The sequence below is a fragment of the Geotrypetes seraphini genome, chromosome 3 (genome assembly GCF_902459505.1).
Source record: "Geotrypetes seraphini chromosome 3, aGeoSer1.1, whole genome shotgun sequence".
Taxonomy (NCBI): Eukaryota; Metazoa; Chordata; class Amphibia; order Gymnophiona; family Dermophiidae; genus Geotrypetes; species Geotrypetes seraphini.
In genome coordinates this window covers 308,149,221-308,166,834 of record NC_047086.1, presented here as the reverse complement: position 1 = coordinate 308,166,834, position 17,614 = coordinate 308,149,221, and the positions used below count along the sequence as shown (strand labels likewise).

Sequence of the window (17,614 nt, the reverse complement as noted above, 5' to 3'; positions counted from 1 at the left end):
CCATGTGTGTATTTTTCATAAGAAATTGATATGAAAGTAAGAAAATGTGCACTTATTGGAAATTCAGTTTCCTGTTCATGGACACTGTTGATAGAAAGCAGCCAAATATTTTGGCAGTCCTTAGCTGGAGCTCCTGTAGCCAGTAGATCATAGCCTTTTATAGATAAGATGCATGCATAAATAAAGCAGTATTTGCATAATAGATCCCTAAATGTAAATAAGAAAAGTATATGCTGGGAAAATGTTTTTTTTCAAGGTATAAATTAGAGGAGGACTGAATTTTAACTTTAGAGTAGAAACAGAAAAGCAATAGTGTATTCTTGTAGCACCTATGAAAAAGAGGAGCTCTGTAAACCTAAGCAGGAATTGGAAGCAAGTAAAGCAGCTACAATTACCCCACATAAATATACTAATTTACCACCACTGCCCCGAAGAATAAAACAACCCAGGAATAAATGGATCACAGTAGGCTCAGATAGACTGTGGCATGTGACACAGAAACATCCATCTTCATAATTATTGCCCCTAAAGTATCCCTTGCTCCATTAAAGCATTGTGATGCTCAAGATAAAAGAACTGAGGAACCAGAACCAGTGAAAATAACTTGTGAAGTAAAGCTCAAACCAGGAAAGTATTACTGCTAGAGCAGTGGTCTCAAACTCAAACCCTTTGCAGGGCCATATTTTGGATTTGTAGGGACTTGGAGGGCCGCAGAAAAATTGTTAATGTCTTATTAAAGAAATGACAATTTTGTATGAGGTAGAACTCTTTATAGTTTATAAATCTTTCCTTTGAGCTGTCTTAATAATAATATTGTAATTTATAGCTAAAGAGACATATGATTAAGAAACTGTTTTATTTTACTTTTGTGATTATGATAAACATACCGAGGGCCTCAAAATAGGACCTGGCGGGCCACAAGTTTGAGACCACTGTGCTAGAGGATTCCTTCATCAGAGGGATTATCCTTGGAATACAAGACAAGGAACTCAAAATAGTGAAATTCATTCCAGGATCCTCAGTCACCAGGAATACCATACAAATACTGACTGTAATTCGGGAAGAAGAAAATAATTTGAACCTTGATGTTATTATCCACCTTAGAACAAATGACCTGGCCAACAATAACTGATTTGCAGCGCAGAAAGATTTTCGGGAGCTTAGGGAGTGGATAAAACCTTTTGTAAAGACTGTATTTTTTTCAGAAGTACTTCCTACTTATGGAAAGGGAGAGGAAAGAGTACAAAATACTGAGAACTTCAATAGGTGGCTCAAAGCCTGGTATCATTAAGATGGCTTTAGGTACATAGGAGAATGGGGCAATGCATGGAAAAACAAGAAGCTATATTATAATGATGGGCTGCACCTTACCATGGCAGGTAAAGAATCCTAACTGAGAAATTCAGGCAATATGTTTGTAGGCATTTAAAATAGAAGGTGGGGGTGGCATATGTATAGAGGTTACTTCCGGTGGCCACTCCCAGCAAAGACAAGATTTGATGATAATAAACAAAGCAATGAAAACAACAATATTAGCAATTCACTTCCTAGCGATGCAACAGGAAATGAACTGAAATTGAAAACTATACAAAAAATAAGATTGTTAAGGAATCTGTAAGTTGAATGTGCTTTTCTTGACTTGTTATATGTTTTTATACCTGTGTGTTGCACTGTTAATATTTGAAAATTAATAAAGATTTAAAAAAAAAAAATAGCAGTTGGAAAACAATGACCACAAATGCCTAATGTTAGAGGCAGACTTGGATATTGTTGCTATTACTGAGACATGGTTCAGTGATTCCCATGGATGGGATGCCAACATGCCGGGCTATAATCTCACCAGGAAGGACAGAGATGGTCGAAAAGGTGGAGGAGTAGCTCTGTATGTAAGCGACTGAAAGATCTGATTACGGATATACAAAAGTTGGAAAAGACAGGGGAGATGCTGTTGCTGGGTGATTTCAACCTGCCAGATACAGAATGAAAATTTCCATCTGCGGAATCGGAAAGAAGTAGAGAGATCGTGGATGCCTTTCAAGGGGCTTTGTTCAAACAAGTGGTAATGGAACCCATGAGGGAAAAAGTGATACTGGATCTCGTGCTCACAAATGGTGAAAGTGTCTCTAATGTCCGAGTGGGGGCTCACCTGGGAAGTAGCGATCATCATACAGTTTGGTTCGATATAGCAGTCAAAGAGGAGGATAGCCACACAAAACTCAAAGTACTGGATTTCAAATGTGCAGACTTTAGTAGCATGGGGGAGTACCGTATTTTCACGCAGATAACGCGCACCCGTGTAAAACGCGCACACGGGTATAGCGCGCAGAAACCACGATTTTATGTACAAAAACTTTTGTATACCGCGCTCACGGGTATACCGCGCATGCAGCCCGACTGTCCTTTCGCCCGCCCCGACTCTCCTCTGGCCACCCCGACTCTCCTTTCGCCCTCCCCGACTCTCCGTGCACTGCCCCGCCTCTCCGTGCGCTGTCCCGACTCTCCGTTCACCCGCCCTGACTTTCCGTGCACTGCCCCGACTCTCCGTGCGCTGTCCCGACTCTCCGATACATCCCCCCCGGCAGGACCACTCGCACCCCCACCCCGAAGGACCGCCGACTCCCCGACAATATCGGGCCAGAAGGGAGCCCAAACCCTCCTGGCCACGGCGACCCCCTACCCCCACCCTGCACTACATTACGGGCAGGAGGGATCCCAGGCCCTCCTGCCCTCGACGCAAACCCCCCTCCCTCCAACGACCGCCCCCCCCAAGAACCTCCGACCGCCCCCCCAGCCGACCCGCGACCCCCCTGGCCGACCCCCACGACACCCCCACCCCCCTTCCCCGTACCTTTGGTAGTTGGCCGGACAGACGGGAGCCAAACCCCCAACGACGGAATGAGGCCGGATTGGCCCATCCGTCCCAAAGCTCCGCCTACTGGTGGGGCCTAAGGTGCGTGGGCCAATCAGAATAGGCCCTGGAGCCTTAGGTCCCACCTGGGGGCGCGGCCTGAGGCACATGGTTGAGTTGGGCCCATGTGACTCAGGCCGCGCCCCCAGGTGGGACCTAAGGCTCCAGGGCCTATTCTGATTGGCCCACGCGCCTTAGGCCCCACCAGTAGGCAGAGCTTTGGGACGGATGGGCCAATCCGGCCTCATTCCGTCGTTGGCTGCCTGCCGGACAGGCGGGTTTGGCTCCCGTCTGTCCGGCCAACTACCAAAGGTACGGGGAAGGGGGGGGGGGGTGTCGTGGGGGTCGGCCAGGGGGGTCGCGGGTCGGCTGGGGGGGCGGTCGGAGGTTCTTGGGTGGGGCGGTCGTTGGAGGGAGGGGGGTTTGCGTCGAGGGCAGGAGGGCCTGGGATCCCTCCTGCCTATAATGTAGTGCGGGGTGGGGGTAGGGGGTCGCCGTGGCCAGGAGGGTTTGGGCTCCCTCCTGGCCCGATATTGTCGGGGAGTTGGGGAGTCGGCCGGGCAAGAGGGCTTGGGCTCCCTCTTGCTCCGATCGTGGATGCGGGTGCGGGTGGGAGCGCGTGCGAGCGGTCGTTCGTGGTGGGGGTGCGAGCGGTCCTGCTGGGGGGGTGAATCGGGCGTCGGGCGGGGTGGGAACTATGTAAAAAAATTTTTGTATACCGCGCTCACGCGTATAACGCGCAAGGGGTATGCGCGGTAGGTAAAAACGCGTATAACGCGCGCGTTATATGCGTGAAAATACGGTACTTGAAGAAAGAGCTAATTGGATGAGAAAACATTAGGGAAGTGGAAAAACAGTAGTCCAAGTTGAAAGGTGCAATAAAAAGAGCTACTGACCTTAATGTGAAGAAATTAAATAAAACTAAGAGAAAAAGGAAAACGATATTGTTCTCCAAAGTAGTGGTGGAAAAAATAAAGGCAAAAGAATTGGTGTTCGTGAAATATAAAAAAAACTCAGGAAGATGAGTACAGAAAGGAATATCAGATGAAACTGAAAGAAGTCAAGGCAAAAACACAAGCAGGAGAGCAAATGGCTATAAATATAAAAAATGAAAACAAAATTTTTTGCAGGTATATTAGTGAAAGGAGAAAGACAAAAAATGGAATTACGAGACTGAAAGAAGGTATGAACTGTTATGTGGAGAGTGATGAGGACAAAGCAAATATGCTAAACAAATACTTCTGTTCGGTAGTCACAGAAGAAAAACATGGCGATTGGAGAGCAAAGACACACCTGAGAATGGAGTGGATACCGCATTGTTCACGGAAGAAAGTGTTTATGAACAACTTGAAAAACTGAAGGTGGACAAAGCTATGGGTCTGGACGGGATCCATTCCAGGATATTGAGGGAGCTCTGAGGTTCTGGCAAGTCCTATTAAAGATTTGTTTAATAAATCTTTAGAGACAGGAGAGGTTCCATGGGACTGGAGAAAAGTGGATGTAGCCCCTTTTCACAAAAGTGATGAAGCGGGAAATTACAGGCCGGTAAGCCTCACTTTGGTAATCGAAAAAAATAATGGAAACGTTGCTGAAGGAAAGGATAGTGAAATTCTTAGAATCTAATGGATTACAAGATCCAAGGCAACATGGATTTACTAAAAGTAAATCGTGCCAAATGAATCTGATTGAATTCTTTGACTGGGTGACCAGAGAATTGGATCATGGACGTACACTAGATGTAATTTACTTAGATTTCTGCAAAGACTTTGACACGGTTCCTCATAGGAGGCTCTTAAACAGACTCCATGGGCTGAAGTTAGAGCCCAAAGTGGTAAACTGGATTAGAAGCTGGTTGACGGACAGACGCCAGAGGGTGGTGGTTAATAGAATTTGCTCAGAGGTGGGAAAGGTGATTAGTAGAGTGCCTCAGGGATCAGTGTTTGGACCGATTCTGTTTAATATGTTTGTGAGTGACATTGCTAAAGGGTTAGAAGGTAAGGTTAGCCTTTTTGCGGATGATACCAAGATTTGTAACAGAATGGACACCCTGGAGGGAATGGAAAATATGAAAAAGGATCTGCAAAAGTTAGAAGAATGGTCTAATGTATGGCAACTAAAATACAATGCGAAGAAGTGCAGAGTGATGCATGGGGAGGGGGGGTAGAAATATGAGGGAATCATATGTGCTGGGAGGTGAGAGGCTAATAAACACTGACAGAGAGAGGGACCTTGGGGTGATTATATATGAGGATCTAAACAATGTGATAAGGCAGTGGCTGTAGCCAGAAGGATGCTAGGCTGTATAGAAAGAGGAATAACCAGCAGAAGAAGGAAGGTGTTGATGCCCCTGTATAGGTCATTGGTGAGACCACACATGGAGAATTGTGTTCAGTTTTGGAGGCCATATCTGGCGAAAGATATGCAAAGACTTGAGGCAATCCAGCGGAAGGTAGTTAAAATGGTAAGGAGTTTGAACCAAAAGAAGTTTGAGAAGAGACTGGAAGACCTAAATATGTATACTCTGGAGGAGAGGAGGGACAGGGGAGATATGATGCAGATGTTTAAATACTAAAAAGGTGTTAATATAGAACCACATCTTTCCCAAAGAAGAGAAAATGGTAAAACTAGAGGGCATAATCTCAGGTTGCAGGGAGGAAGACTCAGGAGCAATGTTAGGAAATTCTTTTTCACGGAGAGGGTGGTAGATGCCTGGAATGCTCTCCTGAGGGAAGTGGTGGAGAGGAAAATGGTGATGGAATTCAAAAAAGCATGGGATAAACATAAAGGATCTCTAATTAGAAAACAAAGGGTGTAAATTAAAGAAGGATGTAAATTAAGGAACTAGGGCTGGTGTGGGACAGACTTGTGATGACCCTTGATGAAGATTGCCCTGGCTTTGTTGGTTGGGATGAGAACTTTTCAGCACCCCCTCATATTTATCTGTTAAATTTGCAACCCACTTAACTTCAGAAGTGGTCTAGCTGAGAGAAAGTTAACAAGAAGCATATGGCTTACCCATGTCTTTCTCAATAACAGACTATGGACTTTTCTCCAGGAAATTGCCCAAACCTTTCTTATGGATAGATGGGAATAGAGGAGACGAAAGAGGGAGCAGATGGTACACATGGATAGATGGAAAGGGAAGGTAAGACATGGAAGAGTAGATAGATTTTGAGAAGAAAGCAGAAAAATGGAAGAAAGTTGAATGTTAAAAATTAATGCCAAAGATGGTTGTAGGGCAGAAATTGAAGGAGAGAAACACAGCAAATGGATAAGAAGGCCCTGGAAATACAGTTAAGAGCAAAGACAGAAGGAAGTGCAACCAGAGATTGGGAAATGATGATTAGAAAAATAAAATCACCAGAAAGCAAAGGAAGGAAATGTCTGCTATGAGCTCCCTAAATTCCCCATAAGTAGTAGGCATAAGCAGTTGTTCCATGTCTTTACCCCATAATGCTGTCTGATGTGCAAGAAGATGTTTATGGGGGTGTGGTCAGGGGCAGAGCTTGGGTGGGGTCTAGGGCAGAGTTTTTGCACCCCCCCCAAAAAAAAAAAATACAGCAACAACAAACAAAGCAACAAACAAACAAAATAGCATTGTGATTCCTATGGCCTGTGATTCTATGGTCTTTTAAAAATTGCCCTCCTAAGAGAATATTATATCATTGTATTTGAATAATTCTACAAAGTTACCATGCACAACAGTTCATACCACTCTTGGTAATAGAGGAGTTAGGTAACCATAACTTCATCAAGCACAGAAAAAAACAAACACCTGTGCCAGTGATGTAGGTGATGATGTCACAATTGCAGTTGCTGATTCTGACACTCTCAAAGAGCAAGGTGTGTCTGGTATCCAGGGAGAGTCACTTGATAGCTTATATCAATGAGGAATAGAAGGGAAAATGAATACACTTAGATATTCAGGGAGTGCTGGAAAAAAGGTGCCTTTCTTAAGAGGCAGAACTGGAGACAACACCTTCAGAGGTAAGAAACCAAAATATAACATACAGGGTCTATTTAACAAGATGTGGCTGGTTTATGCTATCTCACAAAAGATGATTTCCTATTATTTAGAAGAAATTGAGCAGCCCACCAGTGTCCTTTTCTCATATTCTTTCAGTCATTTAATGAGAAATAAAGGATCACAATAGTAAAGGAAATTATGGAAGAGGAACACTGGAAGACAGAATGATTTCCTTTAACAGGAAATTATCTGTGGGAGCAGAGCCAATCTTAGGCGAGAGAAACATGAGAGAGAGTGTTGGGGTGAAGATGGTGTCCTGCGATTATCCACCGGGATGGGAATAGTGATGAATTCTGTCACCATGTCATTCTCTATCACCAACACCATTCCATAAGTCTCTCACCATCCCACCACAATATCTAAAGCCCATCCTATCACAGCACCAGAAGGCTATCACCATTACTATTGCTACACCTTTATCTTATTATCTCTGCCACACTTGAAAAACTGCTTATCTGAACACTTTTGCCCTGATGAATTTCAGTTCTCTTATTGATCCTGAAGCTGTCATATTAAGGAAATTGGGGAAATGCTGAGCAGTGGTTAGGCACAATGGGGGAGGGGTGGATTGAGAAAGGGAGTTCAGACAAGGGTGAGAAAGATGAGAGGTAAGGGGGTCAAAAGATGAGGGAGAGAGAATGAGATGTGGGGCACTGGATTCACCTTCTTTGTCACAATAACTATCACCTTCTTTTCTTCTCCTTTCACTTTCCCGCCTACTTCTTTGTATCACCACCATCTTTTCCTACTTTCATCACCATCTCTCTTTCCTCTTTGCATACCCTCAAATTATAACCTTTCCTGCCCTCCCTCTGTCTTCTCGATGGTATCTTCCCCATCCCTCTTTCACTAATATTGTGTTGTTCTATCCCCCTCATCCACTCATTGGCATCATCATTTCCTCTCCCCCTTAAAGAGGAATCAGACAAGCAATGCTTCTTCTTTACTGCTGCCTCCTTTGCCAGATTTTTTTTTTTAATGAAGATGGAACTGCACAAGGCCATGTAGCCTTGCAAGATCTGCTGGCCCCATACAGTTTCAACTTCAGAGGGAAGTCTGCAGAAGAAGTAACAGCAGCAGCAACAGATAAGACATGCTATATACTTTCTCCTCCTGACAGCAAAAGGGGACAGTGCAGGGAATGGGGCGAAGAGACAGATTCTGTTTTGTTATTATTGTTTGTTTTTTTCTGTGGTCAGTGAAATTATTACAAGAGACTGGAGCTTTCTAGAAGACTGGACAAAGAGGAGAGAGGGAGAGAGGTTGAGCATAGTATGGACAGAAATAGAAAAAAATGGAAACTTGGCAGGGTAAGTAGAGATTTGAAGGTTGAGGATTGAGAGAAAGAGCAAGATACTGATAGGGATAAGGGGAAATTAAGAGAATTTGCAACCAATAGTCTCACCAAGTTTCCAAGTTTAATTAATTAATTTTTTTATTCAATTTTCTATATCGTTCTCACAGGAGAGCTCAGAACTGTTTACATGAGTTTATTCAGGTACTCAAGCATAAGAACATAAGAATTGCTGCTGCTGGATCAGCCCTTGCTGCTGCGGCGGCCCTTGGTCAAAGACCAGTGCACTAACTGAGACTAGCCTTACCTGCGTACATTCTAGTTCAGCAGGAACTTGTCTAACTTTGTCTTGAATCCCTGGAGGGTGTTTTCCCCTATGACAGACTCCAGAAGAGCATTCCAGTTTTCTTCCACTCTCTGAGTGAAGAAGAACTTCCTTATGTTCGTACGGAATCTATCCCCTTTCAGTTTTAGAGAGTGCCCTCTCATTCTCTCTACCTTGGAGAGGGTGAATAACCTTTTCCCTTTCTGTCCCGGTGGGTTCACAGTCTATCTAAAATACCTGGGGCAATGGGGGATTAAGTGACTTGCCCAGGGTCATAAGGAGCAGCATGGGTTTGAACCCACAACCCCTGGGTGCTGAGGTTGTAGCTTTAACCACTGCACCACACTCTCATCGAGTTACATCTGAGCGGTTTATTTAAATAAAAAATTAATAGGTGAAAAGAACTCATTGCTTTAGTAAGAATGAGGACAGAGATATATATAGGGTTAGAGAAGTACGGTATGTTCCAGGCTCTCCATCTGCACCTGCAGCCTAGTTCTGAGACCATCGTGGTAATGACTAGAAGAGAATGCATGTTCAAATTGGAAGTTCCTTCTATTGGTTTTGCATAACACCCTGCCTTCTCCTCCTCCCACGATAATACTGTGCTCTTGATACATGAAAGGTAGGTGACCCCCTGCTATAGTGCATAAGCTGTTTCGTTTTGCATTCTTTATTGAACCTTTAACGAACATCCAAATAACTTAGAAATATTACTTGTTTACATTCTTTATTCTCATCCTTTCTTATGTTGACAGATGATGTTAATGAAGACTTTTTGGAGACAAGTGAAAATTCAGGTATGACAAAATTAATTTATTATAAAACTGGTCAGAATACATATTTTTTAAAATGAATATAAATGACATTAACTAATTTGCACTTATCATTAATACTTATACTGCCATGAGTAAATATATTGCTATCCTTCCTTCGCTGATATATTTTCATGATGGGAGGTTTTACTGGTTGAACCACAATTTTAAGAAACCTCAGTTTATTTATAGTCATTAATATAAATCATTTTCAGAAATATTGTCATAAAATGTACCAGAAAATACTGCTCATTTATGTCATATGTTCTCAGCTTTCATATGAATCATATGCCTTGACTTTTTATTACCGAAAAACAACAACTACTGCTCAGAGAACCAACGCTGCGGGCAGTAGCATACATTATTTCTCCGAGGAGTAGTCAGCAGTATAAACTGGTTTTCAGTGGAGTGGTGTTTCATTTGATGATTGAAAAGGTTTTGTGAACTTGTACGTCTTACCTATCATAATTTAACTACAAGACTTTTGGGCCGAAACATGATCGTGTCGAGTCTATCACAATCAAAGAGACTGAGCACCAATTGGTCACCTTTGTTATTGTTTTTCGCTGTTTACTGGTGTGAAGGCAGTTTCTCCTATTTGTTTTACAAGCAATCCTTGACTTTCTATTAGTCATCCTGGCTGAGTCTATGCCTGCTGTTAATAAATAGGAACACCACATCTATCATGATAAGGGATCAGAAGGGCCAGCTCCAACCACAAGATGAACTAGGCATCCCTCTGTGATGGGGCAGCATCAACCTGCTGGTTAGTGTGTCTATGGAAGACATTGTGAACGGCAGGATCTTGAGCATCCACACATGCTAAATGCCTACTAGGTCCTACCTCTCCACAGTTCCTGTTTTGGAATGGTTAGGACTTGGTAGGCATAAAGTTTAAAAATAAAATATCTACAGTTTAAAATATCTACAATTTAAAATTATAAAATAAAACAATCTTTTTTTTTATTCAAATCTTTTTTTAGATTTTTAATATATAAAAAAATAAAAAACCTCTGAAAGCGGTAGTCAATGAGGTTTACTCAAATCCTTGGAAAGGTACCAGTGGGACACCACAGCGATCTGTTCAGGACTCAGTTCTCTTCAATGTTTTTGTAAGTGATTTTGGAGAGGTGTTGGAAGGAAAAGTGCCAGTTTGCAGATGTAATGAAGATTCTGCTATATTAGAGGGGATAAATAAAATGAAAAATGATTTTAAAAAATGAAAATATGGAAGCAGTGCTTTAATTCAAATAAATGCAACATTATACCTGTGAAATGTAGAAATCCAAAGGCCAGGTATCTTTTTTTTTCAGGTGAAGAAACAGTAGCCACCAAACAGGAAAGAAAGTCTTTAATAGCATCCTGGATAATAAATTGCCTTGAAATGTACATATAAATCCTGAATTGACTGAGTGCATCAAGGCCCTCTTTTACTAAGCAGCAGTAGAGGCTTCTACCGTGATCCGGGATGCTAAATGCTCTGACACCGCTCATAGGAATTCTGAGAGCATCACAGCATATAACACTTCAGACCATCGTACAAACTTCTGTTGCAGCTTAGTAAAAAGGGGGGGGGGGGGGGGAGGCAAGTTCCTTTTTATTTTATTTTTTCTTTATTCAGTAATTCGTTGATCAAATTCACAAAAATATTACTTGCAACTTTACAGCAGTAGAATAATATTGATGTTGCAACACATCAAAACCATTAAAAGTCTTCATATCGTGCTCACTTTTATAGGTGTCTCCTCTGTGGTATTCATCTTTTCATTTACCTACAAACCAAACTCAATATCCACTTGCATCTTCACATTCATTGTCTCCCACACATAACTGCCCATTTGCCTTGAGTACATCAAATTCACCATGAAAATGTGGCAAACCACACTTCATCTGATGTATGAAGATGTATACATTGTCATTCCTAAAGTCAGGATCCAACAGGCTGTCTTCCTCTTGCCACTTTTGTTTTGCATGGCATGCATATTCACTGAGTATCTTTTTTAACTCTATGGGCTATGAGTTCAACTTTAATCTTAAAGATGGCAATATCATAACGTACTGTTTGTAGGTGACCTCAAGGTCTACAATTCTAGTGACCAACAATTGGTGTAAAGTCCATATAGTGAAAAACTTCTCAGATGATATCAAGTGGCAGATTAAATTTAATGTGGACAAATGCAAAGTGATGCACATTGGGAAGAATAATCCAAATCACAGTTACTAGATGCTAGAGTCCACCTTGGGACCATATAAACAGATCTGGGTGTCATTGTAGACAATATGATGAAACCTTCCACCCAATATGCAGCGGTGGCCAAAAAAGCAAACAAGATGCTAGGAATTATTTAAAAAAAGGGATAGTTAACATGCCTCTATATCATTCCATGGTGTAATCTCACATGGAGTATTGTGTTCAATTCTGGTCTCCTTATCTCAAGAAAGATATAGCGGCATTAGAAAAGGTTCAAAGAAGAGCAACCAAGATGATAAAGGGGATGGAACTCCTCTCGTATGAGGAATGACAAAATAGGTTAGGGCTTGCTCTTCATCTTGGAAAAGAGATGGCTAAGGGGAGATATGATTGAAGTCTACAAAATCCTGAGTGGAATAAAACGGGTACAAGTAGATCGATTACAGAGACTAGAGGACACTTGATGAAGTTACAGGGAAATACTTTTTTTTTTTTTTTTTAAGTTCAAAGTTTTTTATTAAGTTTCCAAAAAACACAATACAAAGGAAAACACAAACAGAAAAATAATTGCAAAGTACATGGTCCAAGCACATAAAACATAAACGTTGAAGTCGTGCTTCTAGTATGCAGCTATGCAAAACTTGTAAAATAATACATGTTCGCTCAATATAAACCAATAGCAGGAAATTTTTTTCACTCAGAGAATAGTTAAGCACTGGAATGCATTGCTAGAGGTTGTGGTAAGAACGGATAGAGTAGCTGGTTTTATGAAAGGTTTGGACAATTTCCTGGAGGAAAAGTCCATAGTCTAACAAGCTGCTAAGACCTGTCGCTTCTATCTCTTCATTGTCACCAAAATTCACCCCTTCCTCTCTGAGCACACTACCCGGACCCTTGTCTACACTCTTGTAACCTCATGCTTAGATTACTGCAATCTACTTCTAACTGGTCTCCCGCAATGTTGCCTCTCCCCCCTTACAATCTGTGCAAAACTCTGCTGCATGAATCATCTTCTACCAACCTCACTACGCTCATGTCACCCCTCTCCTTAAGTCATTTCACTGGCTCCCTATCCACCATTGCATACAGTTTAAGCTCATATTGCTGACCTACAAGTGTGTTCATTCTGCTGCCCCTCAATATCTCTCCTCTCTCCTTATACATCTCCTAGAGAACTCTGCTCTTCAGATAAGCCACTCTAAGCTATACCCTTCTCCTCCACTGCCAGTTCCAGCCTTTGTTCCTTTCATCTAGCTGCCCCCTATGCCTGGAATAAATTACCTGAGTTTGTCCTCCAAGTCCCTTCCCTTGTTTAAAAGCAGACTGAAAACCCACCTTTTTAATATTGCTTTCAATCCTTAACCCTACTTCTCTGCCCACCATCCCAGCCAGAGGATTAACCATTTCCCTTAACAGTATCTATGACATTCTGTTTGGCTGTCTTGGCTGTTTAGATTGTAAGCTCTTTCAAACAAGGACTGTTTTCTTCTTTGTGACTCTATATAGCACTGCGTATATCTGGTAGCGCTATAGAAATAATTAATAATAGTAGTAGTAGAAAGACATTGGAAAAGCCACTGCTTGCCCTGGATCAGTAGCATAGAATGTTGCTACTCCTTGGGTTTTGGCAGGTACTGGTGACATGGATTGGCCACCGTGAGAACAGACTACTGGGCTTGATAGACCATTGGTCTGATCCAGTAAGGCTATTCTTATGTTCTTAAGATGAAATTAGGTTTAAACAAATGTTCTAAAGCAACCTTCCTTAGAGGAAAACTGAGCAAAACTGAAAACATCCTTCTTAACTGAATACTGTGAAGTAAAGGAAGGTATATATAAATATCTAGGTGTTAAGGAAAGAACAATAATCAAACATAAATCACTAAGAGACAAGATCAATAAAGAATATTACAGGAGACTAAAATTGATATTGAATATTGCATTAACCTCACAGAAAGATACAAGCCATTAATCAGCTGGCAACTCCTGCAGTCTTATATGGTTTTGGAATTGTAGACTGGCTTTTTAAAGATCTTGAAAAAATGGATGTACAAACAAGAAAGTTTCTTCATGTCCACAAAGTCATTTATTTATTAACTGCCTTTTCATGAAGCTATACACCCAAAGTGGTTTACAACTGAATAGTAATCAGTATTTTTCTGTCTGTCCCTGCAAGTTCACAATCAAACCGTGGTACTTGGGGCAATGGATGCTTAAGTCACTTGCCCAGAATCACAAGGGGCAGGATGGAATCAAACTTGTACCCTCAGGGTGCTGAGGCAGCAACTCTAACCACTAAGCCACTCCTCCAGGGTTTGTCAAGACTATACTTTCTCTGAATTAAAAGAGGAGTAGACCTCATAAAAATAGATTATATCTAATGAGCTGCTCCCTGAGGCCTCCAAGTTTGCTTAATAGCATCATTAGATCTAAATGTGCAATAGCTGTTAAAATATGAGAGTGTTGTTGATGTGTAAGTGATTGATTTAATTGTGAAGATTTTTCCTGTTTTGGTTCTAAGAAATATGAGAGGAAGCATTCAAAATAGATTTTGATAATTAATCTTAGACAAGTATTCTAGTGAATAGAAGGAATGAGTGAGAATCTACCAGTACCAATAGAAAAGGATGACAGAATTGGAGAAGGAAGAGAAAAACTATTTAAAGAAAAATGAGAAAAAAAAGTCAAATGCATAATAAGTACAGCAGGAAACATAAAATTTTACTCCAGGAACAATGGGCTCCTTTTACAAAGGTGCATTAGGGCCTTAATGTGCGGAATAGTGCGCGCTAAAATGCCGCACACACTAGCCGCTACCGCCTTCTTTTAAGCAGGCAGTATTTTTTAGGCTCATGTGCGCTATGGCGCGCACTAATCTTGTGCATGCGTTAAAAACGCTAGCGCACCTTAGGAAAAGGAGCCCTATGTGTTGATCAAAATCAAACACATGAACGTTTAAGGAGAAGTAAATAGAAACCTAAGGATGCACAATTTATAGTTGCAGCCCAGGGCAGCAGATTATGGACTATAAGGATAGAAGAAATTGGCACAAAAGCCATCTGTAAATTTTACAAAAAGAATTAAAATGGTTACTCATTGCTGGCTGTGGAGCTTTCATAGCAGAAAATTTCTATAATAAAAGGCACAACAAAACTTTGTAATACAATATCACTGTACCAGAAAAGCAGTGGGATCATGACCCTAAGAGCATTATGAAGTACTTATGATCACCTAGGACATTCCCATTCTTACGGATGAAAAGCTGTGCATAGTGGTAAAAAAGAACACCACAAGAATGGGATTCTATAAATGGCACCTAAATGCACCTATATTGTAGATGCCATTAGACACTGCCTATAGAATCCCACCTTATGATGCCTAGGCATCACTAGGCGTCCTAGAGCTAGGTGCCAATATATTAGGGCAGGTTTTATTAGCCTAGTGACGCCTAAGTCAACCACACCTAATTTTCAGGTAGGCACTGTTAGGCATCAGAGGTTGCCTCCAGTTAAGACATCACTAGGCATCCTAAGAGTTTGGCATCAAAATCTTAATTTGTTATTTTAAAAAAAAAAAAAAAAAAATTTTGATTGGCTGAAAACTGGAGTGGTCAGTTACCATGCCAATTAAAAAAAAAGGTTGAGTGTGGTTCTGAAGTTAGGCATTGCTAGATGTCCTCGATTAGGGCACCTAGCAGTACCTAATGTAGGCGTTCTATAAAGAATCTGGCCCAAAGTGATTACTCAGTGAATTGCGTAGAGAGGAGATCCTCAAGTAGCAAGAAATTTAGTCTTGAGACCAAGAAAATGTGGCAGAAAGTTACAGAAATATTTTCAGTCATTTTGGTGCCACAGGCTTGATTAAAAGGAATTGTCAGGCTCATATGGATAGGCTGTTTATACACATTGCTTCTTATGAACTCCAGAAGGTAGCTTTCCTTGGCACATACAAATATTATGTTGAGTGTTAACAGTAAATTGAAGAGACTGAGATCATACTTCACATACCCTGGCTTAGGATTGAGGTTAATTATTATCACAGTATGTATTAAATTACACCATTTTGAGACATTGCTTGCAATAGAAACCTGGATGGTCATCATCTGATGATCTCAAGGTAGCCAGTCATTGTGCCAAAGTGCTTGTGAAACCTAATAGGATACTTGGGTGCACTAGGAGAAGAATTACTCATAGAAAGAGGGAAGTAATATTACATCTTCACAGATCTTTTTTGAAGCCCTACCTCAATTATTGTGATCAGTTCTGAAGACCACTTCTGTTGAAGGACATTGATAACAGTGGAAGCAGTGTAAAGTACTATGAAAATGGTTCATGGACTGCATTACAAACCTTACATGGACTATAACATTGCTGTTCCAGAAAAACATTGGGATCGTTTGCTTTACAGAATTGTGGAGAATGAAGATGTTGTAATCACCTGTGGCACACTAAGGGCACCTTTTACTAAGCAGTGCTAGCGGTTTTAGCACGCGCTAGACACTAATGCCACCCGTGAGCTGGCGTTAGTTCTTGGCACATAGCGCAGGTTTAGCGCACGCTAAAAACACTAGCGCACCTTTGTAAAAGGAGCCCTAAATTAATTTCATTGTTTTGGGTAATTTATCCCACTACTTCATTTTCATCCTCTTATCCTCCACATTTATTCTACCTTGTGTTTTTTGGGTTTTTTTTTTTTTTTATAATAACATTAACATTATATTCACCATCACCTCTCCAGGAGGGAATTCCAAGAATCAACTACACTTTTCAAGATAAAATATTTCCTGACATTCTTCCTGAGTCTAATCCCTTGGAGCCTATTACCATATCATGATCACAATGTCTCAGTTCTTTTTGTAAATCCATTCATGTTATCCATCAACAGCTCTTTACCTGGGTGGAGCAAGGCATGACAGCCACAGCTACCAAATGGTCCTGTCTTAACCAGGGAGTCAATCGGTGCTTAGATCATTCTGTAATCAGAACATTAAGGCCCATATGCTCAAAACTCACCGTGCCTTTAACAATTGACACTAAATCAGTTTTAACCTGTTTAGCATCAAAGTATTTCACCTATTGATGCCTAAAATGGCTAATTGCCATATTTTCTGTAATTTATAGCAACCTGTGATAATCATATGTAAATAGATTACAAAAACCTCATCAATATTAAAATGAGCCCTCCAATCTATACCCAGATGATGCACAAAATAAAGCACCAGTTTTTAATGCTCCAAAATCTCCAACAGGTGCCGGTAGTGTAAAAAAAAAAACACCAAACAGCAGCATTTTTATTTTCATTGGGCACAAATGTGCGTGTGTTAAATTAAAAATAAAATTTAAAAAAGTTTTGCTGGGACCCCTCTCCCCCAATGATATCCCAACCCCCCCCCCCCCAACTTTAAAAAAATACAATAAAATTGGCAAGAGGGAAGCCCACTCCCTCCTGCCTCGACCACCTGGAACCCCCTGATCTCCCCCCCCACCTTCTAAGATCACCAAGAGGAATGCCCACTCCATCCTGCTGCCATGGGCCCATCGTTAACCCCTGACCCATTTACAAATAAGCAAAGACCCTTTATTAATTTGGAAATATTAATTGGGAAGAATACATACTTTGTAAACGGGTTTCTACCAAAGCTTTTAATGTAAATATAAAATATAAATACTCAGCAGATGAGGACTTCCTCTGCAGTTTGCCAGGGTTCCCTTTTGCCAAGCTTGGCAGGCAGCAGTAGCATCCCTGAGTCACAGATGCTGGCACCTCAGTGGCTCATGGATGCTGCCAGCAACTGCTGTGCTTGGTGGAGGGGAGTTCTGGCCATCTCTAGAGGAGGTCCTCTTCTGGCGGTGCTTGGGGATCCCCATTAGCCACAGCAAGGGTCAACAAGTTCTTCAACACTGTAGAAATAAAACCAGAAATGCATTTCCTTTTCTTTTGAACACAATACAAAATCATCTACTATATACATTTCCCAAAGCTAACATATTTTAGTCAATAAATTCCATTTTTTACCTTTGTTGCCTGGAGGGAAACTTATTTTTCCATCAAGTT

At 41.3% G+C, this 17,614-nt stretch overlaps 1 protein-coding gene across 3 annotated transcripts in view; it reads left to right on the top strand.

Moving 5' to 3' along the window:
- MACROD2 (mono-ADP ribosylhydrolase 2) overlaps positions 1-17,614 on the top strand; it is a 1,978,548-nt gene that overhangs the window by 1,682,173 nt on the left and 278,761 nt on the right. For all 3 annotated transcript variants that reach the window (XM_033936388.1, XM_033936386.1, XM_033936387.1), the window contains one exon: positions 9,313-9,354. In XM_033936388.1, coding sequence (XP_033792279.1) covers positions 9,313-9,354 — 42 coding nt within the window. The remainder of the gene's footprint in view (positions 1-9,312; positions 9,355-17,614) is intronic.